Source organism: Perissodus microlepis, chromosome 15 (assembly GCF_051167445.1).
Source record: "Perissodus microlepis isolate ML-2025 ecotype Zambia chromosome 15, ASM5116744v1, whole genome shotgun sequence".
In the NCBI taxonomy this organism is placed as follows: Eukaryota; Metazoa; Chordata; class Actinopteri; order Cichliformes; family Cichlidae; genus Perissodus; species Perissodus microlepis.
The window spans coordinates 32566838-32592759 of NC_140475.1; the positions used below are offsets into that span (position 1 = coordinate 32566838).

A 25922-nucleotide genomic window follows, 5' to 3' on the forward strand; every position below is an offset into this window, starting at 1 on the left:
CTCAAATCGTCTCATACTGGTCTCTTGAACATGACAGCGAGTTCACGGACTCACCAGATCTCAATCCAACAGAGCATCTTTGGGATGCGGTTTCATATCATGAATAATTTATTTCCCTTTAACACTTTAAGCAATAGATGGTAATCCTTAACTGCAAGACACATTATCAATATTTAAACCTTATTAGAAAGAAACCTTTTTACTGCAGAGGTCTTTTAAGAATATTTGGCTGCTAACACTTTTACTATACTGGGATTTTTATTCATACTATTCATTATTCATACTTCTTCATCAAACATTTATCAGTTAAGAGAACACGCAAACATTTTCAGTCTTCAATTGTGTATTTATTTAAGCAGACAAGACTGTGCACCCCCTGTACAACATTTCTGTACACAGACACCATAAATAAAAATCTAAAAACATCAGTTAAGTAAAAATTCTTTCTAGAGATCCATTGAAGAGACACAAAAATAATTATACAAGTTTTACAAAGTATTCTCCCCCTTTCTCGTCAACATTTACATCCCATTAAAAAGCTTTATGACAGACAGAGAGAGGAAATTTAAAATAATTCGCCTTTCAAACTTTCTCCCACTTTCAGAAACAGAGAGCCGGCATGAACCGTCCACGTGTCCTACGCGTTATCGTTTAGGAATTCCACGTCTTGTGGCCGAGCTGACAGAAGGCCTCTCTCTGGTGGCGCGTCAGCATCAGAAGGATTACACCCTTTCTTTTGGCAACAGGAAGAAATAAGTGAGGATGAAAAGAAAGAAAAAAAACACGTAGAAAAGGCGAGATGGTCTGAAACCGTTAGCTGCACTCTGCATGTGACTGGAAGCAAAATATTCTTGAGCCGTGACGCGATCGTGTCAATTTCTTTGTAAATCACACTTCTAAAATTTTCTTGGCTCTTCATCTAATACGATACTTCCCATCTGAGATCTGTGAATTACTGCACCAGTCTAGTAAGAAGAAGATGAGTCATTTTCTTAATGGGTGAAGAGTTCCCTCCTGCTGTCTGCAAAAACAATTTACACTTGTATTATTGTAGATTTAAAATCATGCCCGTGCATCTTGCAAGACTGAAACATTTCAGATTTGTCAATGTTCACATTAGCAGTGGCATAAACTGCAAAGACATTGCAGTGAAATAATAAATAAAACCGCACGTTTCTTTATCTTTAAGCTCCGTTTTGGGCTCCAACTCATTAAAACATATCTGGATCTTTATTATAAACAAAATCTCCCCTCCTTACAAACTGATTTTTATTAAAACTACTTTTTAAACATCTGCAAAACCACTGAGCGCTTCCACAGAAGTAAAGAAATGGGCTCTTTAATTTGCTGCCGTCACTCCACTATGAGTGACACAATCACATTTTTCCCATCGGATGCAAAACTGAAACTATGCTGTTCAGTAGATAAAGGCTGAGATGATTAAATCTAACATTTGAAATGGATGCTGAAGTCATAGAAGTTTGAATTCATCACTTTGTTTGTTTTTATTTATGGTTACCGTTTGCGGTGGGGAAAATGTCACGAAGGCCAACACAAACAACAGACAGCCTCAAAGTGAACCACAGACAACAACACACAAACTATATTTCAAAACAATGGACAGCGAGTTTGGTTGTATTGCAATGTTTCTGATTACTCAGTGTAAGAATTATTTTAGAGGACTTAAATTTCAGTATGTAATTTAATAAAAAATAAAATAACATGGTGGCAGTTAATAGCTAGTTTTCTCCATGAATCTAGAAAGGAGTAAACAGACACGTTTTGGAGACACTGGTTTGTGGTGGGGAAAAACCCACCAATCACTGAATACTGTGACAGCATTTAATTAATAACCCTCCCCAAAAACCAAAAAAGAAAACAAGCTCACAACCGGCGCTCGATTCGAAAGCAACAGAGTCAAAAAAAAGAAAAACTGTCTTCCTGCACTTTACAGAGATGCTCAGTAATGCAATCAGTAGTGACGATAGAAAGCCCACCTGAAATTACAGGTGAATCTTTCATTGCACAATCCAAACCTCTGTCCAGTGACTATGACGCCAGTGTTGACAAATTAAAAGAAAACGCATCAAGTGGTTTGAAGACGTGCAAACTCGACACGGCGTTCTGTTTTTAAAAACTGAAACATGACAGAGGAGCTTTTGGTTCAGGCTGACAGAGCAGACTGATAAATACAAATAAACCAAAAAAAAAAAAAAAAGTCTCCATGACAACAAAAACACCTCCATTATATTTTATGTGGTGGGATACAGAAGAAACAAATACATCCTTCATGTATGAAGCTGCACATCTTTTGTTATGCAAATCTAATTTTAGGCCTTATTCATTCATTCAAAGACATAATCATACAAGAGCTTTTTCTAAGCTAACATCCACGCACACACAAACTAGAGTGTCGGTGTGTTCAGGATACTTTGACGAGCAGCCGGGAATTGAAACACCAACCTGATTAGTAGACGACCCGCTCAACCTCCTGAGCCACATTTATACCAACAAATAATACAGTAAACTATTTTCTGTTTCACCAGGGAGAAGCACAGATCTGTATGAGGTCACTGACCTTTCTAGATAACAGAAATGGTCTCGCTCTTCGTTCAACGATGTGGTTTTCATAAGTGTTTGGCTTTATTAAACATTTATGAACATCAATGGAGTTATCCGCTTTTAATTTGGAGCATTTTTCCTAATTGGGCACTTTTATTAGTGGGAGTGTGGATATCGATTGAATGTATACAGTCTGTGGCTATGCTAGAGGCTCTGTGAGGTTTTTAACTATATAGAATATCATTACAACCCATCTTGATTGTTGATATGTTTCAATCTGGACAGAAAGAATGAACGACTAACACTTGGTGCTGAAAACATTGCCAATCACAATATCAGATCAAACCTACAAAACCCACTATATTCCCAAGAACTCCCATCAGCGTTAAGGCTATAATTTATTCACTGATGACTAACTCAACAGTTTGTATCTCCCCACATTGTCTCAAGTAAATTTTAAAGAGAGAGAGAGAAAAAAAAGACATGAAATGCCAAAACCTAAAAATTTTAAGGACCTTGACTGAACTAAAAGACACGACAGACTCGTAATTCGGTGCACGTCAACATTCACAGTGATGGTTACACATGACGTCCTTTCCTCTCAAAGTAAACAAACTAGAATGTTATGGCTGGTAGTGAAAACAAAAATCAAGCAGTTGTGTGGAGATCCTTTTCCAGCTACCTTCCTGGCCGATACAAACAGATTCTAACCGTCGCGTTCAGTCAGTACCAAAGAAATAAATAAAGACCTACACCAAAGCTGACTCAAAATGAAGATTAGACACGGAGAGAGAAGGGGTGGGAGGTCACATGACTGGCCCGTGATGTCAGACACCTCATTCTTCAACACAAACAGCCCTCAGTCTCCAGGTGATTGAGACCTGCCTCTGAGCTGCCGGGCTACACGCAGCAATGTCTATGACAGCTACCAGAGTGAGGACGAGTCCTCCTTTACACCACATATTGGTGGTTGCTGCTGTAGTTTGTCGTGTAGGTCTGCTGGCTGTACTGGAAGTGGTCAGTCAGGACGTGGTTCCAGCTGTGCTGCTGCTGCTGCTGCTCCGGGCTGTGGGGGAAAGGCACTGACCCGTTGGCCTGGATCTTCTCCAGCGCCGGGTTGTCAAAGGACATCAGGTCCTGTTTGGAGCCCGGCAGCAGCTTCTTCTCCTTGTTAGCGTCATACTTGGCCTGTTGGCAAAGGACAAGAGCAAAAAGATTTGAAATCAACCAGGTTTTAAATGTTGGATCACCTGAACTGACCACATAGGTCAAAATGTTCAAATATGATAAATGAGTGCAAAAAAGGAAAGCAGCTCAAGTTGGATTGATGGTAAAACTACTGGAAGAAGTCCTTTAAGGGTGAAAGCAAAGCAGTCTGTGGACTGAAAATAAACAAGGACAGGAGTGTAAGTGGACTTGGGGGCTGGTAGAGAAGCAGATCACTTAGAGACAGTAAGTTCCAGACCCTGAACTCTAAGTGCAACGTTTGTATGTTTCTCTTACACCACGACGTAAGAAAGGTGAAATTATTTATAGCGTGTGTGTTTTGACAACAATGACATAAAACAGGCTTGCATCACATCCACTTTAAACAACAGAAGCAAGTGCATGTTGCATCGTGCCTTAATGGATTAAATGCACATCTTTATAATGAACTTTCGCTTGGGCTGACTGACCTTGTTGTAAAGGAAGACTCCGACAATAGCCGTCATCATTCCCAGGACGTTTGTCAAACTGACGGGATTTCGCAGCATTAGCAGCGAGATGCTGATGACCATGATCCTCTTGGTGGCGTTGGCGACGGCGTAGCTGAGCGGGCTGACGATGTTGAGTATACTGAAGGCGATGACGTTCTGAGCGAAATTGCAGAACCCGCTGATGAGCAGCAGGATAATGGTACTCATGGACCCCGAAACATCCGTCTGAGACGAAAGGAGTTACGTCAGATAAAGCTCACGGTCACCGAGGCGGCTCTAGTTCACGCCAGACTCTTACTGCTACTCACCAAGTCTCCATTCACCAGAAACACAGAGAGGTCCACCAGAACCCAGGTGGGCAGCATGAAGATCACAGCGTTAAAGCCCAAAATGTTCAGCAGCCTCAGGTGGTGGACCCGCGTGTCACGCAACACCTGTAAAAACACAATAAAACCTTAGGCTGCAACTCTGTTAATGCGTCTTTAATAGGGCTGCCACAAACGATTATTTTGATAGTCGACTAGTCACCGATTATTTTTGCGATTAGTCGACTAATCAAATCCATTAGATGTAAAACGTACAGCTTATTGCACCAGCACCCATCTGCTCTCATATAACTATAATTAGCTTGCAGCTTTAAGTGTTTAAGGTATGTGCTAACTAAAAATGAAGACAAAATGATAGTTTATTAAATTTTAATGAAATTTGCAGATTGTTTCGGTGAAGTTTAATAAACTCCTTGCTATCTAAAATATAACAGGACACCGGAGTAAATTCTCGAGCATCTCACACTTCTGATGATCAGTTGTCTGCTTGATGTTTATGTAAAAACTATAACTTTAATCTCAGCCAAACCGATTCACTCAGGAACAAATAAAATACTAAAAAAAGCCAAACAATAACATTTTTAAGTTATCTAAGTGACTTATATATCATGTTTAACCTGAGTAGCGAAAGACGGCGGTGGGTTTGAAAACGATTTGCCAGGAGTCCGGTGTTCTCACGGGCTCTAGTGAGCCTTTCCCCCAGCTAGCTATCGTGCTAGTGGGTAACAGACGTCTCCGAAAACGTCGGGGCGCTTTTGAAAGTATGTGGTGTCTTGACAAACTGAGCAGATATTTGAAGTTTACACAGCTACATTCTCGCCTGAAAATATGTTAAACTTTATTTTGTGATCCAGAAAGAATAATAAGAGTAATATTAAAACTAACTAGCTGCCGCCATTGTTGGAAACTGAGCTGGGCTGCGCTATGAATTCTGGGGCACAGCTTCTTCTTCTTCGGGGTTTAACGGCAGCTGGCATCCTTGTACATGCAGTGCTGCCATCTTCTGTTTCAGTGCGTTATTACACTCTTAAATCCTACTACTTATTCCTGCGTCTTTTGGGATCTTACAAAGCTTCAAACGACGCGTCGACTATTAAATTAGTCGTCGACGATTTTAATAGTCGACGTAATCGTGACTAGTCGACTAATCGTGGCAGCCCTAGTCTTTAAACTGATATAAAGAACTCTGTAAGCATTTCAGCACACTTTCAGAAATCTCCATTTCTTTATTATACACTCAAGAGATTTAATAACGCACCACTCTATTTTTTGGCCCAATCTGGGAAGACCTTTCATCTGTTAAGAAAACTATAGCTGCCTTTTTGATAACATGTGAGACTTGGTCACACCCGACTGATTATTGTGAGCAATCCTGTGTCGTCACAAAACCTTTATCCGGCTAACGCACCCAAGCCTATTAAAAAAAAAGGCACCACAGGTTTGGAAAAAATGACGTGTGAGATTTCCAAGACTGGGGCAACCTGAGTGGGATCGTGCCACTGGGATGCTGGAGGAAAAACCTGTGAAGTTGTTTGAATGCAACAGGACAATCCTCCTCATCAGGAGGATTGTCCTGTCCTCCTCAAAGTAATACTGCGTTATTAAATCCCTTGAGTGCATATTCATTTCCTCTCTGTTAATGTGTCATATGATCCATCACAGTAGGAAACCACAGCTAAGAGAAGGAGATCCTACATTGACTTTTTTCCACCCTTTGAGACTCAAAAAGTGGCAGTTAAACTGTGGCTATGATTGAATGAAAAAACAGGAAGTCTCCAACAATGTCTGCTGGTTCATTTGGACATTTTTCAGAGAAGAGAAAAAAAACGAAATCAGCAGATCAGCACACGTGTCACATAACAACATGAGGGTGGATTACCTTTTTGGAGAAGATGTTCTGCAGTGAGAAGCAGAGCGTGGCAGCCAGAGCGCTGATTAGTCCCGTCATATTAAAGGACAGCTCGGTCACTGTGGCCAGCAGCACCCCACCAATGATGGGAATGAGCGATACGTACACCTAAGACCACACAAAGCACAAACTGTTTCATCACTTACATCTAAAGCAACACATTTAGGAAATTTCATTTCCAGCGCAGGAAATATTTTGCACTCTCTAGCAAAGATGGCAGGTTTATAAAAATAAATTAGCAACCATGTTTGTAATCAATGAACTGCTTTAATTCATTCATAAATATGCATCCAATCAATATAATGGTCTAACAGACAGTAACAGTAACATAGAGAGAGAAGTATTTCCCATGACAAACTGTGCTGATGTACTGCTGGCAGTAACACCTGTAGCTTATCAGGAACAAACTCAAAGTCTACAGATGACATGTGTTTATAAATATCTGTTTTGGCTGAACAGCTGGTGAAACTTTGTCTTGAAAATAGTAAAATTTACTTTTAAGATAAACAAGTAGAGAGTTTCTGTTGTCTCACAACATCCAGATGATTCACTGATTGAGCTATTAGTGAATACATTTTGTAGATCAGCGGTCCCCAACCTTTTTTGCGCCATGGACCGGTTTATGCCCGACAATATTTTCACGGACCGGCCTTTAAGGTGTCGCGGATAAATACAACAAAATAAAACTAGTACCGGTACCGAAAAAAAGAAGATTTATTCATAACACACATGAAAAGACCCAGGAAAACCGAGTTAACGATAAAAACGATAACAAAATAACGCTGAAAACCGATAAAAACCCTGAAAACCATACATTTCACACCTGAGCTTCAACTCTCGCGGCCCGGTACCAAACGAGTCACGGACCGATACCGGTCCGAGGCCCGGGGGTTGGGGACCGCTGTTGTAGATGAACTGAAAAAAGAAAGTAGTAATTGTAGCCAAATGAGTAAGAATGTGAGCAGCTTGGTGCCTCCTAATGATACAGTGATGTGAAAGAAACGTTTCACAGGCCTCTATACTCCGTGATTTAATCGCTTATAGAACCACCTTTAATAGCAATAATTAAAAGTAACTGTTTTCTGTATGACTAGGGCTGTTCGATATAACGATATATATCGGATGACGATATGAAAACGTCTATCGTTTCATTTTACGCTATCGTTTGTTTCGTGGTGTCGCAAAATAAACTGTTTACGGCAATATTTTTTTCATCGTTTTGATGATCACTGTAGTGGCTATATTAATTTCTTAAAGTTCTCTCTTAATCTTATATTTAATATAACCACACTACCGAAGGACAAGCGCCTGTTTTTATGAGTTGTCGTTAGCAACAACGACGGTAACAGCATCGCATGTCCGCTTGTTTATTTTCCACATAAACCTTTCACAATAAAGCTCAAGATCCTGTTGAGACTTTTCAAAATAAACGGAATCACGTGAAAAAGTATTATTGACGGATGAGAAGCAAAAAAAATGGTTGTCAGGTGCTAAAAAATAAACCTTAGACTCAAACGTTAGAACAGGCTTTTCCCCGCAGCACGCCGTGTAAGAAATACAAAGAAAACGGCGGCCGTTACAACTTATGTCTAAAAATGTGTAGTTTCATGCATCGGTTAGAACACTCGACTCCAGGTACACGACGCCCAGCTGGAAACGCTTCACCTACCCGAGAGTCACAGAATTTACAGAAAATATTACATTTTTTGTGATTTATATCGTTATCGGATGATAGATGTTTTATATCGGGATATGAAATTTTTGTCATATCGCACAGCCCTATGTATGACTATCATTGTGGATGAATTTCTTCTTCACAACATTGCTTCACTTCATTGAGGTGTGTGGTTTTTTTGTTTATGCACAGCTCTCTTTATGCCCTGCCACAGCACTTCAGTCAGGTTGAGGTCTCGACTTTGACTTGCGTGATGCAATAACTTGATTGTTTTCTTTTTCAGCCATTCTGCCTGTTAACTCAGTTTGGGACTGGCTTTACTGTCAGACAGGTGGCCTTGGTTCATGGTTATTGTTGCCCTCCTGTTGCTGTAAAACAAGCCTAAACCATCACTGCTCCACCACCGTGCTTGACAGCAGGTATGAGGTGTTGGTGTGATATGTTGTGTTTGGTTTTCGCCGATTGTGGCGTTGTGCATTATGGCCCAACATCTCCACTCTGGGCTCGTCTTTCCAAAGGACACTGTTCCAGAAGCCTTGCAGTTTTTTTAGATGTAACCTTTTAAGTTGGGCCTTAAATTTCTTTCTCCTGGGAACCCTTCCAAACAAGTCATACTTGTTCAGTGTTTTGCTAACATTACTATCATGAACTGGGGTGAATCTGATGGGAAGCCTTTGCACTGTATTAACAAACACCAGACCAGCAAATTGCCAAAATGACTGCTTTTATAGAGGCGGTCACACTTGCTGATGATCAGTTATTCAAGGGCATTTAATTAGTAGCTCCTGGCTGCTACTTATCCTCTTAACTCCTATGAAAGCAGTAAGCGTGTAGTGCATGGAGTCGTGTAAAAACTCTTTCATATGACTGGATAAACATTGGTTCGTGTTAATTTGGTCAGCACCTCAGAGAAAATGTGAAGCAACATTTCCAACACTGAATTAATAAAACCCAAACATGACCACATTTTCACCCACTGAAAAATAAAGAGATAACGAGAAGTGAAAAATTTCCAAAAATGGTTGCTAAACTGCACAAGAAGACATAATTTCACGTTAATGTGTGTTCGTGTATTTCTAATCTTCAGCACAGCGATTAGTCCAGAGTGTGCAGCTGGACCTGGTAACTCTACTTAGACATACACTTGAGGAGAACAGCTAATCTACAGATTCATTTGCATCCTGAAATACAGCGTCCAGCACTTGTTATGAAACCCACTTGTGCACCTACACACTCACCCACTCAGCCCCCAACAAACCACTCTGAAACTTAAAAAAAAACCAAACTAAACAAAAAACAAACTAAACACTGAACAGCAAATAAATGCTCTCAAGCTATCAAACCACTCTTTATCTCACATGAGCAAAACGCACAAGACCAATAAGACAGCCTCCAACTGAGCTAAACCCCCCAAAATTTCCATTAGTATCATTGTGACCCAAACTGAACTGCTGCAGCACAACATACTTAAACTAGCTCCATTAATGTGTTGTTTAATAATTAACCAGTCTCTTAACTGGATGCACTACAAGGAAACAGTTCCCAGTAAAAACTTGTTCACACACCCTCATGTTAAAAGTTAACTTCTGATAACACATCAAAAGTGCAGGTGCATCCAAAAAAAAAAAAGAAAAAGATGCAGGTCTACTTACTGGCATCACAAAAATATACAGTGGGGACAACGTTGAACCTTTAGGGAGGAGTTTTCTATTTTGGTAAAGGCCCAGATTTGTGTCCTAATTCAGGTGCTCCAAATTATTTTGGAGATTTAGACTAAAGCTTAAATTACACTCCGCAGTGGTGTTGCAGTGGACTGCATTGCATTGTGCTGACAAGGTGCTCTCCACATAAAACCCATCCAATATCATGTAGTCTACCAATTTTACCTAAAATATAACCATAAGCATAATTAAAGTCCATGTTTTAAACATTATACATTGATAAAGTGTTTTATGAGACATATTATAATAAGTCTCATACAACTTCAGTTCTCACACATAGTAAGAGGTCATCAGAGCCATGTTGCCTCCCGTTTCAACACTGAACTGGAAGATAAACATTACGTGCTAATCTCAGACTCTGAAGACATTCACATGACGCAAGCTCTGTGTAAACATTTTGTTGCCATGGATCCAGTTAGGTTTTGAACACTGCATCTATGTTTAAGTTTAGACTTAAAACTTCCCTTTTTGATAAAACATATAGTTGGGCCTGAACAAGGTCAACCTGAATCCTGCCATAGGCCCCTGCTGCTGGGAGCTTCTCATGATGCACTTAGTGTGTCTTATTTACTCACTGTGTGTTTACACATCACTTTGCATTTTAATAACTATTAAATAACTGTTTTAATAACTATTAAAATGCAAAGTGATGCATTCTGGCTCTATACCACAGACCCGTCTTCCCCTTCTCCTTTCCATTGTCGCCAAGAGCTTCCTGGTTGTTGGGAGTTTCTATATATTATTGTATGTTCTTGCAGTATAAAGGTCACTGTTGTTGTCATTTGGTGCTATAGAAATAACATTGGATTGAAATGAACTGAAACTAAACTGACAGCTCAGTCTAAAGCCAGTAAATGGATGCTACACATGAAAGGAATTCTGGGATTTGTGATACTGGGCAATACAGATCCCACTATCAGTAGTTAGAACCTAACTACTAGAGTTAGGTTTTTTAGATGTTATAGGGTAAAAATCTGGTACTACAGGGCTAGGAATATAGACTCTCAGGAGTGTCTGATCTCAGACAGCAGATATGGAAACCAGTAGAAACATGTTTTCCAGGTAGGGGACTGATAGTATATTTATTCTCATATATACAAGGCATACAACATTCATTAAAATTATTACAATTAAGCGCCTGGTTTCTATATTAAAGCCTGAATATAGAATGAAACACACACACTTTTATATCCAAGTTCAATGTGATATTGAAATTAATATTTTTCAAAAGCTGACTTCTGTTGTTATTACATCCAAAAGTTTCAAGGTATTATCTCTAATGTTCCCAATATGAATTTTTGAAATACTCATATTTATGTACGGCAGGCAGAGCACAAGGTTTTAGTTTGATTTATGTACCTTCACATGCCTGCAGGAAGTTTATCTTTTACCAATAAGAAGACAGGATATGTGCTGGGTGCCATTACAATGTGTATTATAATGGTTTCTACAGACCTTCAAATCTGCTGCCAGAGATAACAGATCCAAATATTCGAAGATTTCAAGCATCCATTATTCTATGTCTGCAAGCTGCACTCCAGAGAGTCCGCAATCACATTTAAAACACTTGAAGGACAGAGCTCAAGTAGTTTTATTGATAATGGAATTTAAAATAGTCTTAAAGTGGATCGTTTCTTTTGAATAAAAAAGACATTTTATTTGGTGAAGGAATATAAGAAACTTGATCGGTGTTTCAGGAAGGGAGTTTTCTCATTTAACTCTAATTTAATACAAGTCTGATCAAAGTCAATGCAGCTTTCTCTTTTTCTAAGGAAATATGAGCTCAGCACTAATGTGTTTATATGACACATGAACCAAATAACTAATTACTTAAAAACGTCATGACATTAAGGACACCAGAATAACTCCCACATTATAATCAACAGTTGGACAGCTTACTGTACTCCTACATTCCCATCATGCTTTGTTTATTATTAAGAGCTGTGTATACTTCGTCATGAGCGAGGGGCGATTCCTGCACCAAACTATTTTAATCATTGCTGTGTGTCTGTCAGTGAGACTTTGTGGGAAGGTGGAGCACAAAAACAATGGAAAGAGCAGTTACAATTTGGAGGGGATTCAGCTCCTTTTATTTGGAGGATGCACTCTACATGCACCCTACTAGTTTGTTCTTTGCCTTCCACAACCAGTGCAAAAGATGAACCAGGCATCACTCGTGCTCAAACGCTAACCAGTCGATTCTGAATTTATGCTTTGGATTTAAAAAAAGAAAAAGAAAAATTAAAGCTAAACTAAATGCTGAACAGAAACTGCGTCCAGCATCTTCATTTTGACTCACCACTAGGGCTGGGCCATATCATACCGTTCACGGTAATACCGGTATAATGTTGGGCAATGATAAGAAAATGAAATATGACGACAGAATATGGGTAAAACGTGCATGCACCACTTGATGGATTGTCAGAGCATTACGGCTATCGTAGGCAGGAGCCTCGCGGAGTGATACGTACTGTGCTTCAACATAATATCACCGTATTGTGTGTGTATAACCTCTTTTTAAGTTTTGTGGATATTATACATGGTTATGCTGAGGATATGTCGGCCAATTTCCACTGTCAGCAAGGAATTTGCATTTGCACTGTTAAATTTTTATATAACTTTACTGCACATAAAAAACAGTTGCTTGTTTAAGTGAAAATACATTGATGAGGTTTTTTTTGCACTAATAAAGTTGTGGAGTTGTAAAGTATTTTGTCTAGTGTCAGTTATATCGTCAGTTATATCGTTATCACAAATTTTCAAATGTATATCGTGATAAATATTTTTGGTCATATCACCGTGCTCTACTCACCACTACTGTCTCACGTTTCAAAGCGCACTCGATGAATGGCAACAATTACCAATGCAGATAATCTTTAGTTGCAGTGCAGTTCAATCATTTTAATTGTGATATTAAAGTGCGACAATTTGTTGTTGCACAGACTGAGACAAAAAACTAACAAAAAGCCTTAATGCAACCTTGCAGTGAAATGCACTCCACGATATATTTAATTGATATTAGTTGAACTACCAATTGATGTACTGCTAATGCACAGTGTTGTGGTATGCATGGCCCCAAACACAACTGTCTAAATAACAGAAGAAGTGGGGGGTTAAATAGGAATTTATTAGGCGAGTGTGGTCACCTGGTGTAAGAAAAAAAGCCCCTCTTCCTCTCTCACCTCCACCCTCCCTCAGAAGGTTTCATCAACTTTGTGGACAAAAGCCCCTACAGATGGCTGTAATATGAGATCCAGGACAGACACAGCAGCACTGTGCCACATCACCACTGCTGAGTCTCAGACAGAGCAGGCCTTGTCGTTAGCTGTGCTCAACCTACTCACCTTTGTGGTCTGCTTCTCTCTCATGATAATTCTCGACAGCAGCACAACCCATATCGGCATTGTAGCTTTGACTGTAAAAGACATGACAAGGAACGACGTCAGTTTCTTTTTTCTTGAACAAACATGAACTATTAACAGCAGCAAGTAGGCACGGTACGTCAGAGCTAGGCCCACACCTCTGTCAAACATCCAACCTGTCACAAACCTGGGGTTTGCACACCTCCCTCGACTGCACTTGTTTCATTTAAACACAGACTAAAGCGCAACTCAGTTTATCATTATGTTTTTTTTTTTCTGAAGAACAATGCCAGAGTAGGTGCTCAGTACTGGCGTCACACAAAGTAGATAGAATGATCATTGTGTAGGTTCACAAGGTTAGAAGCTCATTCCTAAAGTAAAAACACTGATGCAACTGCTGTGGCTCCAAAACTCAGGTCAGAGGCGACAAAGATATTTTACAGTGACATTTTATTTACAGACTTGCTCTAAATCAGTTGTTATCTGGTCAGTTCAGTTGGTCTGGTCAATCAGTTGGTACCTGCTAGACTTAATACAGAAATAAGTAAATAAAATTGAGACTTTTAGAGTTGTTTCAAGTTGGAACTTGTAGCTACATTACAGTGCCGTGGAGTTTGAAGGTGCAATTAATGAGAAATTCAACATGTGTTGCTAACTTGCAGAATCTGCAGGTAATAAAAGAGAGAGTGGAGAAATCAGAGCTGATGAAATTCATCTGCCACAACAAGTTCCAGGAGTCAGCGGAAACTAAATTAATGGAATAATCTTTAAATGACACAATAGATACAAAAGGTGAAAGTAGTTCAAAAAGGTGCAGTTGATACATACCACGGGAAATATTTGAATTGAACTTGAGGAGGGTTTAATATGTGTATTTCCATCTTTCACAGGATAAGAGGCACATGCTTCCTGCTTTTTTTCTTAAAAATGCAGATCAACTATATAGTTCTTTTGGGGGCTGTAATTTGCGGTCCTATTAAATGAGAAGGTTCACCTTTTATTTGCAAAAACAGAAAAAGAAATAGGGTGGGGAAAAAAGACAAAAGTTCCATACAGGGTTTTTAAATTTACAACATTTGTTTGATAGCTGTCTGTAAAGATTACCCCTGTGATTCAGATTAGTATTAATACTTTAATTTATGCATCTTGCACTATATTTTTCTTACATGTGCATTTACTTTAGTTTTGCATGTAGAGTATATTGTGGTTCTATACAGTTAGATGCTGTAAATCCATTGTGCTTGTATATGTGGTTGTAAAAGTCCAACCAGAAACAAGGGTTGAGTTAGCAACAGATAATAACTGTTTTTCATGCTTTGTACTGGAAGTGCCAAATGGCCCTGTCCCTTAAGACAGGGACTAAGAAAACATTCAGATTAGTGACATGACAGTATTATTATGATACATTTTTATAGATTAAGCAGCCTGGTGTACATTTCCTGGGTGCAACATAATCACAGCCGGATCTTAATATTTCCTTTACGTTACCAACAGTATTCCTACACTATTATATGGTGGCTTTCGCTTCTTTCAGCTCAATAACAATGTTTAAAGGACTATGTGAAGTATTAGCCGTTTTTTTTTTTTAACATTTATAAGCAGGTAGCCTCACAAAAATGTCACTTCAGCTTGTTAAAGGAGAAAAAATCAGTTGCAGAGGCTCGCATGTTACATGGTGGTTTAACATCTAAGTTAGGGAAGCGCGGCGGCTCATTAATGGACCCTCCCCCTTAGCTATGAAGCTAGCAAACAGCAGCTCATTAGTAATTCTTTGGAGAGTCTAAAGCTAATTAGTTTATATTAAGAGGACACGAAGCGAGATTAATTAGTCTCATTAAAACAAGACCTACAGTACACAGATTCTACGTGGGGCCCACAGCCTGGTTAAATGCCGTGCCACCCTGCGTTAGCCGCGATGCTAACATCGGCTGACAGGACGGACACATCATCAAGTTACCCCGGCTGACAGGCTCCAGGTGGCGGCGCATTAAAATGAACACAAAGCCGCTGTACTCACCGGTATGCGCGTACGACACGGGCACTTTCCATATGCTGAAGTGAGCCGACACGGAGGCAAAGTATTTTCCGAAAGCTAAAGGCAGGATGTACCACCAGTAGTACCTGCTCGGCAGTTCTGTTTTGGGGACTCCCCAAGCCCGCAACAGCGGGGGGAGGAAGACGACGATAGAGATGATATGAAAGAGAGAGACCGTGACCGGGTACGGGAATCCATTGAGGATGATTTTGTTGACAACATTTCCCCCCGAGCTGACCGTGTACCAGCACACACACAGCGAAACTATCCGGATCCCTTCCCTGACCGGGGTCCGCTGCACCGCAGCCATCTTCCAGCGCGGAGTGACGAGTCACCGGTGGTGTGGATGCACCGGAGAAGCTCATCCGTCACACTCACAGCCGCGAACGCTTCCGGGCGTACCCTTCAAAATAAAAGACAACAGTGTTCGTCGACAGATATTCACCGTGGGCGGAAGTGTACAGCTCACATCAGTAAATACGCGTTAAAACCAAGGTTTTTATAGTAAGTTTTATACTATAGTTTTAACTTTTGTATTATTTAAATTAATTTAGTGTTAGTTTGGTTTAAAAAAAATCTTTCTTACAACTTGCTTGATTGATTGTCGTGTTTATTGAGATTCTGGATAAGACTGTGAGTTAAGTGCTTTCAAAAAGTTCAATGTTTTTATTGCAATACCTGGATTGATTTTTCTAAACCTTGCCTCTGACATATGGCCTCCATACATAAAAATTAAAAAGACTGAACATTTTCAAACAATAAAAACTAAACTGAAACAAACGTAACTCTGGAAACTAACTGAATTAAAACCAAGAAGTCAAAATGAAATAAAAATAAAAGCTAATTTAAAAAATACAAAACTACGATAACTCTAGTGAAAACTTTAAAACAAACACAGCTCTGTGCCTTTATCAAAAAGTACTGTCACGCTGAGTATAGACATTTTAAACATAGCCCATTATTGTACATGTTTATTGTAAAAAGCCAGTATAACTGTCAGTCTCAGCCTTTTCTCTTTTATTGTCACAAGGTTAATGACCATCATTGACACTATCAGTTTGTAAACATATAAAATTCATTGTGAGGAGATCTGAGTTCAGGAAAAATTACCTGCCCAGCCCTGATGTAGATGTTAAGCCTTGGTAGAAATATGCAGTCTCAGACTGCTCGTGTTTAAAAAGGGAACTGAACATTCAGATTTTTGAAGACTCATACAAAGTCATTGTCAGGCCATCTAACACAATGGTATGGTAATTTCACACGATTTTTAAAGGCTGTATTTAGAGCTGCGACTAAGTACAGTACACGTATATTACTTATACGATACATAAGTATTATACTTATACAATATTCTTAGTTAGTGTATTGTCTGTCTTGTTTATGCTGGTTTATAATGGAGCACTGTAACAAAAAAAGAATTTCCCCCAGGGATCAATAAAGTATTCTGATTCTGATTTAGTGTAAGAAAATGTCTAAAAAAATCTGGTGCCAAACTGAAAACGTAGCAAATTCTTGTAACCAAGATTTTTTTGACATTACATGTAAAAAAAATAAGAGAGAGAGAATTATTCAATCAGTTGCCAGTTTTTTTTTTTTAACTAAATGATGAATCAGATCAGTTCCTTTCCATTTATAGAGGACAGTATCAGTTAATTTGATTAGGAACTGTCCAGTTATATTATGAAAATATCATGGAAATCGTTTCTCTTAGTGATGAATGGAAATGTACATAAGTGATTTACATGCAGAGACAGTACTGAACTTGTTCTGGATTTAATTGGTCAGGAACATCAGTAACTGCAGAGCCCTTAAAAAAAGGAAAAAAAGGGAGTGAGTGTGGGTGTGAGTGGGGGGGTTAAAGAGATGACATAATAACAATTCCTTCATTTTCTTTTTATTAACACATTACATGTCCATTGAAAAGGACTAGGTAGCAAATATATTGTCTTTTGCATTCAAATGAACACAAAAGGATCATACCTGTACATTCACTAAGGCTCTGTCTTTAGGGAAAACACGGGTTTCCATAAGGCAAATAATATTTAAAGGAATGCTATTAAGTATTATCCAGCATGTCAATTTATTTCTCACTTCTTCCTGACAGTACAAGGATGCAAGCTGGTAGCACAATCTGCTCTGCCGTGCTGATTCATATTTTACAACCTTAATACACAGTAAAGGGAAAAGGCAAGCCCAAAAAATAAAAAGTACACAGTATCAGGATGTGTTATTTGAGTGTGTAAAGTACAGCATGTTGATGGATCAGTAGGTAAAGTCTGGAATGTCACTTAGTGAACTGATTCCTAACCCTATTATGACACTGCAACAAATGAGATGCCAAAGTGTTGTCAAATCACAAACCATCATTGAATCTGGCCCCTCATTTTAATGTCAGCTACACATCTGTAAAATCTTGCACTACTGTGACGTTGCCGCTTTGACAGCATTTGCCTACAGATTGATAAACGCCCGCCAAAACAGCCAAAGCCACATTTGTGTTAGTTCCTGTGACGGTAAGTGTCTTCGAGATCACACAACACCGTAGCAGCCTCACTGTTGTTGCTTGCAAAAAAAAAAAAAAAACTAACAAGATGATTCAATACAGTTTAAACATGTATGCAAATCTCAATATGTAAATAAATATACATAACAGCCAAATTTCTCTATCAGCTCGTATGCAAGCTTTCTCCCCCTCTCACCACAAACAGTGGTCACATCTGGAAGTTTCACATCACATTAAAGAGCAGACAAGAAAAATATTCAAATGTTTTAAAACCGATCCGTCGGTTCAGTCTGCTAAAAGTTACAACGAGAGGCAGGCGTGCGGCTGCAGGAAGCAGCAGTTTTAATTTTAAGAGCTCAAACGCTTTGTTCAAAAAGCATGAACAAACGTTCCAATGATGTATCGTGCTACTGCCTGCTGACAAAAGCAACAACCCTGATTTAGTCGGTTAATGCATAAAAATTACATAATAACAATAAAAAAAAAAAAAACTATGAATGACTGCATGAAATGCAATAAAGTCACATTCTGTGAGGCATGTGGATAGAATAAGATAACTTAAGATGGATAAAATACATCTGTATATTTAATCTCCTCTCCAGTATATAAACTCGTGGGTATCAGAGCCGCTTGTCTCCCTGCTTTGTAAACTCACTCTGTACACTTATTAAACATTGACATCTAAACAGTCAAAGATGCATAGCCTTTCCCCTTCACACTGTCTTCACGTTTTGTTCAGACTTTTTCAAAATAAAAACACTGATTACACCTCCTGTGCTCCAACAAACACTCGAGCAGGCAGCGTATTTACTCCAACAGCAGCATACACGGTGAAGAAGAGTCTTCACGCATCCCGGCCCGCTCTGCCGCGCAGGGAAGGCAAGGATCGACGTCTCATTTACCGACCCGACTTCAGTTTCAATCCAGGCAGACGTAGGGCAGTATGTTCAGCCTGCTCTCATCTCCGTGCGGGTCCAAGGAGATGCACTCGGTCCAGTCGTACCATTTATCCATTGTGTCATAGCAACCATTTACCCCGGACCAGTGCTGTGTGTGTAACCTGCTCAGGTCTTTGCCATTCACCTCTCTGCTGACTCCAGGGATCTCTCCAGGTGGCGAGTCTGAAACCAGCGTGTGTGTTTTCTTAGCATCTTTGCTCCGGTGCTCCTCCTTCTTCAGGAACTCTGACATGAAAAAGTGTGCACCGGGGGTGTGCGCGCCCGATGACGTCAGCACATTGCTTTGCTGGCTAAGGTACGACTGGATGATTTCGCTCCTCGACAGCTCTTTCCAGTCCGTCTGCTGGAAAGGACTGGGAGGAACTGGCGGATTTTGCTTCGGCTGTTCTGAACAGTTATTCTCTGGTTTGTGATTCGGTCTGTCCTCGCCCTCTGGGAAAGAATCCTTCTGGAAGGAGGTTTTGATCTGCCCCGTTACAGGATCGAATGTCAGCCTCCTGTCTTTTAACCTCACTGGTTTTGTTCTGTCTTCTACAGTCAACCCTTCTAAATTAACAGAGTAATCCTTAGGTCTGTATTTCTGTCTTTTTCTTTTCCCTGTATTAAAAGAAGGACCCTCATCTTCCAGACTCTCCACGCCACTGCACGGGGTGACAGTGGAGCCGTGGAGAGACATACTAGGAGGCAGGTGGTGAGAGTCCAAATCAGCAGACCCTGAACCGTCAGTGTGAAAACCCTGAACAGATGCGCTGAAAGGCTGAGGAGGCAGTCCGAGCCCAGAGTTATCTACAGTCCCAGGTCTCACGCTGGGGGTAGGAATACTCTGTGCTTGGGGTGCAGTTTGTTTCACAACAGCTTCCTGTTTTAGAGTCTGAGGACTGTGCAAGGAACAGCGTGGGCTTCTGGGTCGACACTTTCCCCCAGAGGCAGCTTGCTCCTGTCTGGCTTGCTGCTGCAGAACTGATGCTTTTAGCAAAGAGGAAGTGCTAGGAGGCTTGCTGCATCCTGGGAAATTTGAGTGAGGTTTTACAGCATGAACAGGGATTTTATTTAGCTTGTCGTTGTCCAAAGCCTCAGGAATGTCCCTGTCCAAAGACTGATGTGCACGAATATCTGCAAAAATTTCTGTGCCGGTACCAATTCCATTGGTTTGCAGCTGCTTTGAGTTTTGGATTTTATCATTAAGAGTTGTTTTGGGTATCTTTGCTGGTAAAATCGGTCCTTCCTTCTGCTCGCCCTTGCGTTTTTTGTTGCTCGGTTTTTCCACTCTCAGGGAGCAGTTGTTGAAATCATTTCTGTTCTTCAACTCTGGGCCCGTTTTACCCGACGGTGGGTTGGCGGCTGGAGCAGAGATGCAAGGATGAGCACCGCCAATGGAAGACCATGACGCACCGGTGCCGCCTTTTGACAACACCTCAACCTTCCCTGGTTCGATTAGCTTCTGCCAGTTCCGCAGAAGCTTCTTGGCTCTCTTTGCGAGGTCCTCGTTTTTGGTTTTCTTCCGGACGTCGTTGATGAGCTTGCCCAGGCGGGTTTCCTTTAAGAGGAGATAAGATTGATGATTGTTTAACAGCGGATGAAACTTGACTGCTAAAAAGCTGCATTTGATTGCTTTATTTGCTGATGGCACATGTTGTAACTTACCTCCAGTGCCTCTTTGGTGATAGGATATTTCTCCAAAAAGGAGATCACCTCCACGACGACCACCATGTTGCATATCTGCTGGAAAAGAAAGACCAATTATATACAAAAATACTGAGAGATAAGGGTGGGCGGTAAAAACGGTATACGGTAGAAACGATATAAATTTGGCCAACGGTAGAGATTTTGACTATACCGCTCTACCGCGATAGCGCATGTTGATGGTGTCATCAAGCTGCGCCTGTTTTGGTCGAAAGCATTGCAACGGCTGCAGACAAAATCATCTGCAAATTATGCCTGGCGACAGTAACAGCAAAGAGATGAAACACTTTTGGAATATGGGGAAAGCCAAAAACTGCGCTTCCTCCACTTACCTACCATTGATTCATCAATGCTGAATTCTCTTGCAGCTGCTCTATTCCCATGTTGTTGCAGTATTAACCTCAGTTGTTCTCCTGACTGAAGTTTGGTCCGTTTATAGCATCCTGCCATGCAATTGCATTTGTCCCTAACCACCAGAAACCCTCACGTTAACTTTTATCGAGTGGGAAAAAGTTTGCGTTCATCCCTCAGCTTCACTGTGCTAATGTTATGCTAATGTGGCTGTTTTGCTAGCGATCACATAGGACATCTTTATATACCAGCTAGTCCAACTTCAGTAACCCTATAAAAGTCACTGCTGTTTAGTTTTCTGTCTTCATTTATGTTGGAAGTGATAGCAGAGCTGTACGTTTTAATTTTTTCAGAAATCTCTCAGTCAGAACATGCTATATCATGTTTAGGTGGAAGCTAGCGAGCTAACTTCCTGCTCCGTTAAATTTAATAAATTCTGTTTTCATGGATGCCTGGATGTTAAACTTAATTGTTACACCTGTTAAAGCAGCAACGCTGATCATTTTATTGAAGATGAAAGAATTTAGACAGTTTTTAACTCTCAGTGATGCTGCAGTGATCGTAAGCACATGGAGTTTAGGACCCAGATTATTCCGTGAGGCTCCTGACTACGATAGCCGTAATGTTCCAACAATCCGTCAAGCCGTGCAGCTTCATAGCTGACCAAAGTCGTACTAAAACATTTTTTGACAGATTTCTGAGCGCTGTGTACTACATAAAATTGGTTCGAGGTCCAACCAGAATTCATACATAAGGCACACTGTCGATTTTTGAGATAATTAAAGGATTTTAAGTGTGCCTTACAGTGTATAAAATACGTTATACAGAAGAAAAATATATCGCGATATATATCGTTACCGCACATGCTTCAAATTATATCATGATATGGATTTTAGGCCATATTGCCCAGCCCTACTGAGAGATCACAAAAACAGCATTAAAGGAAGACATGTCTGTATCTAGATGTTGCCACTCTACCTAACACATTCCTCAGAAGGGGAAAAAATAACTTATCAAAAGGTCGAGAAATCATTTGAATAAACTTTCAAATGTGCACCTGTACGTTTAGAAAACATTTACTAGTTTCGGGCTCAGTTTGTCAAAACGAGAAAGCATGCAAATGTGCCGTTTTAGTCCACCAAAATAGTAGAAAGCCCACGTATTCAGATGATTGTTGTCTTTAATCTGCAGCCACTTCTGCAATGATCAACAATTCAATTCAATTCAATTCAATTTTATTTATATAGCGCCAAATCACAACAAAAGTCGCCTCAAGGCGCTTCATAGATACAGAGAAAACCCAACAATCATATGACCCCCTATGAGCAAGCACTTTGGCGACAGTGGGAAGGAAAAACTCCCTTTTAACAGGAAGAAACCTCCGGCAGAACCAGGCTCAGGGAGGGGCGGCCATCTGCTGCGACCGGTTGGGGTGAGAGAAGGCAAACGCAAGAGCAGACCTGACCGTGATTCACTGCATCAATCAGAAGTCAGGGCTTGTGGTCCACAGTGATGTAAAGCATTTTATTTCAACAATGTGGTTATTGGTTAACATATGTCGCAGCGGAGGATTTCATTTGCAAAGCCAAAGCCCAACTCTAGCTGTAGTGTGCCTGCGATCAAACTTATGACATTAAAAAAACCCCGATCGAAAAACATTGAGTGAGGAGTCATTGGCAAAAATGTAACAAGCAGATGCTTCTGGAATAAAATGCTTTACATCACTGTGGACCACAAGCCCTGACTTCTGATTGATGCAGTGAATCACGGTCAGGTCTGCTCTTGCGTTTGCATTACGTGTTATTTACCGCGTGGTCGTCTCCCGGTGTTTTATATTTGGTGCCAGCCGATAGAAACTAATTTTCCGTCCTAGTGGAAAATTCTCTTTGTTGTGGTCAGTTTTATTTGGTGGCAAGCTTTTCTTTGTACATTCTCTCACATCCATCCAAGCAGTTTCAGCAGTCTGCCAACATTTGTGAATCTTTATACTGAACCTATGATTATTATTCTTCATACTATGGCGACGCATCTAAACAGGCCAATGGCAATAGTTGCGTCAGCCGACGTGTAGTTACATTTCTTGCGAGGTGCACATCAGGTTACATCATTGATATCCTGCTGAAGCATAAATCAGGTGTAAACTGTGTGTGGGATGCTGGGCATTTCAAGGCTTTCTGGCAGGATGTCACAGAGAGCACCCCCAGTGCATGACTGCAGGTAAGCATGTTGAAATAAGAAATTGTAGATAGGGATGTCAAACTTATTTTACATTGTGGGCCACACGCAGCCCAGTTTGATCTAAAGCGGGCCAAACCAGTGAAACCTCTCTTTCTGTCAGTGTAAAGAAGTTTAGCTAAACATTTAATCCCATTTAATAAAGAAATGCTGCTGCAGTATATGAAAGGCACCTATCAGCATGTCTAAAATTACAGAAAAAGATCGTTCACCCTCCACCAGGCAACCACCTTAATTATTTTAGGTGTAGTATGAATGACAACAGGGGAGGTGCTTTATCAGTAGGACAAGCTGTAAAACTCATGAAAACACAGTTAAAAGCCCTCCTTCACATTTTCCAAAACCATCCAGTTTGGCCGGATTGGAATCTTTGCTGACCGATTCTGCTCCCTGGGCCTTATTTTGACACCCCAGGCATGTGGATAATCAGGCATGTGTTGGACACTCAGCAGTAACACACTAGGAGTACATAAATGACACTGTAAACAACAACAGCTCTGAATCCATTTGTTTGTAATGGTCGCTGGTGCTGGGTAGCTCACTGAGAAGCCATACATGTTTGTAGGTTGCTGCCTAACTCGGCTTGGCTGTTTATACTGCTGTAACACACCTAAAGTAATCCCGGGGTCATCTTAGATAAAGGCGTTACAAACCTCTGAGCCCTGCTGGAGGTCTCCTCTCTGCAGAGCCTCTGTGTCTAAAGGAAACTTGCACTACATTCAGCACGTCCCCCTCTCTTGCCCTGATGAACTCTACTGTAAGTGCACACAATTGTCGCCAGCATCAACTTAACCGGGCTCTGGCATGCCTGCTTCATCACTCACTTTCGCTAACTAGACGTTAGCCAGCTAATTAGCAAGCAAATACTAAGTGTCCAGACGCTGAATGCCTCCACTCTGTCAGTTCCCCTATAGCGACTCGAGGCCACCAGCTCGACCACCATTGTCTGCTCTTCTCCACCCAGTTAATTCCGCTTAAAACCAGTGGACATACTCACATTGCTCTGGCCGTCGATGGCCTGTAGCAGCCGGTCTCTCATCACCTGCGGAGTGGCTGTAGCCGCTGTCATCGCCTGGCGGTGTCGCGGGTCGGGACGGAGACAGACAGAAGAATCCCCCGAAGAGCCGGCGATGGGAAACCCGCCGACACTCACAACTCCGACGGAAGCTCCCCCGAAGCAGCGGGCATCATGCTTTATGATGCTTCTGTCTTTGTTTCCAATCGCCACCCTCACCTGTTTGGTACCGCTAACTGCAGGAGACAGAACACCCTCTCCGGGAATCGGCTACCCCCTCGGCTGGTAGCCGCCTCCTTCTCGGCCTTCTCACCGAGCTTTTTGTGAGGCAGCAGAGCATTGTGGGAAATCTTTACGTAACCGGCTTCGACCCGCGTCAAGTCCACGTGCTCGCAGCAAGCTGTAAATTTAACAAGAAAAAGAAAGACAATAAAACCGGAAAGGTGGTGTTGTCCATAAAACCCATCCTAAGAAATCGATTAGAGCAGCTGTCGTTAAAACAAGGATATATACATATTCTGGAAATCTATCAAATGAGTTTAAAAGAAAAAACTGTATTATTTATTACAATCATAAGAAACTGAATTCATGTCAATCCAATGAGGAATGCAAGTAAATATCTGTATTTTGTATCTTAAGTAACTGCTGCTACTACTACTAATAATGACAATAATATTGTGCTTTTACTGTTTCAATAAATTTGGAAATTTATGTAAAACAATAATTATATTTTAGCATTAAATACATTCTGTTAGATTAATCATGACAGAAGCATAACAAATGGAAATGACAAATACTTTTAGAGCATCTGTGTAATAAACCTTATACTAGGCGGTGGTCTAATAAATTTAAAGATAGAAAGTAAGACTATGCTGCATATAAAAGGACTCCATAGTTAAAATTTGTATACACAAAAATATCCTTTAATGATACCAAGTTCATATTTTTGTCTCATCTGAACGTCCTCCACATCTCACTAATAAATCAAGGTGCCTTCCAGTTCACTTGAAACTGAAGCTTGACGTTGGAGCCACCTTTGATGATTTCTCTTCTGTTAGGGACGGTCTTGTCATCAAAATCTCACCATACAAAACAAGTCTTATTCACTAAAAAATGATTATGGAAAATACGTATGGATATTTCAACTGAAAAATACACTAAATTTCAAGAATCTTGTGCATAAACTGTTTATAAATGAGAAACAGTGTATGCCACATGATGTTGCCATAGTTGATAACCAAAAAAAACCCTCCTCATCAAATCTCTTCAGTTCTCTGCTAATAGACAGGCCAGGTTTGCAGTTGATTAAATCAGCATTGTTGAGAAAGGCAAAGAACAGAAAGAGTCATGAACACACCCTTAAAGAGATTTCTTAATTTTATAAACACATGATTGCTTCAGTTTTCCTCAGATTAAGGTTGATACATGTTTGCTTTGTTAAACTAAATCTTTTCCCCAAAACATCTAATCTCTTTAAGCTGGGATAAGCTTTGTTATAGTTATATTTTAGCATTTAAAAATGCACAACTCTCTGTTTTCCAAAACAGATACAGTCCTATTAAAACTAACTCCACCCTTACTGCTTCCACTGGAATTAAAAAGGCAATTAGCAGCAAACTGCTGATAATCAAACACACTTGATTATCTGATCATCAGCAAATGTGAGCACCTATGTAAAAGCAGACGGCTCTGGAGCAGTCAGGTGTGTTAACACAATGCCAAGGAGGAATGACATAAAACCCTGATTGTTGCTGGCTGTGTCAAGCCTGCTCAGAGGCGATAACAACCACTTGTCTTCTCACACGTCTGGTTAGTTACTTGTGGATTAGATGCGAATCTCACCAACAGTTTGAGTCACTACAAGTACACAGAGACGATGGATTCTTCGG

General features: G+C 40.4%; 2 protein-coding genes across 3 annotated transcripts; both read right to left on the bottom strand.

Moving 5' to 3' along the window:
* Positions 1-325: 325 nt before the first annotated feature.
* Positions 326-15650, bottom strand: slc35e1 (solute carrier family 35 member E1). Its single transcript, XM_084953109.1, has 6 exons — positions 15270-15650; positions 13235-13305; positions 6465-6602; positions 4568-4693; positions 4239-4484; positions 326-3750 (listed from the first exon to the last, which is right to left on the bottom strand). The coding sequence occupies exons 1-6, from the start codon at positions 15595-15597 to the stop codon at positions 3514-3516; spliced, it is 1146 nt and encodes a 381-aa protein (XP_084809235.1). The 5' UTR covers positions 15598-15650; the 3' UTR covers positions 326-3513.
* Positions 15651-17036: 1386 nt separating this feature from the next.
* Positions 17037-24425, bottom strand: LOC146372493 (mediator of RNA polymerase II transcription subunit 26). 2 transcript variants are annotated; one of them, XM_084953865.1, is made up of 3 exons: positions 24016-24425; positions 20394-20471; positions 17037-20286 (listed from the first exon to the last, which is right to left on the bottom strand). In XM_084953865.1, the coding sequence occupies exons 1-3, from the start codon at positions 24085-24087 to the stop codon at positions 18709-18711; spliced, it is 1728 nt and encodes a 575-aa protein (XP_084809991.1). In that variant the 5' UTR covers positions 24088-24425; the 3' UTR covers positions 17037-18708. The 2 variants fall into 2 exon arrangements, with proteins under 2 accessions (XP_084809991.1, XP_084809992.1); XM_084953866.1 differs by having other exon boundaries at positions 20394-20468; positions 24016-24424.
* Between the last annotated feature and the right edge of the window lie 1497 nt (positions 24426-25922).

Excerpts from the sequence above, each read along its gene's own strand:
- slc35e1 (XM_084953109.1), bottom strand. The coding sequence starts at position 15,597 with ATGGCTGCGGTGCAGCGGACCCCGGTCAGGGAAGGGATCCGGATAGTT. Across the intron at positions 13,306-15,269 it reads CGTGTCGTACGCGCATACCG|TCAAAGCTACAATGCCGATA; the intron begins GTGAGTACAGCG and ends TGTCTTTTACAG. Across the intron at positions 3,751-4,238 it reads GAGTCTTCCTTTACAACAAG|GCCAAGTATGACGCTAACAA; the intron begins GTCAGTCAGCCC and ends CTTTGCCAACAG.
- LOC146372493 (XM_084953865.1), bottom strand. The coding sequence starts at position 24,087 with ATGACAGCGGCTACAGCCACTCCGCAGGTGATGAGAGACCGGCTGCTA. Across the intron at positions 20,472-24,015 it reads CCATCGACGGCCAGAGCAAT|CAGATATGCAACATGGTGGT; the intron begins GTGAGTATGTCC and ends TTTCTTTTCCAG. Across the intron at positions 20,287-20,393 it reads TCACCAAAGAGGCACTGGAG|GAAACCCGCCTGGGCAAGCT; the intron begins GTAAGTTACAAC and ends CTCCTCTTAAAG.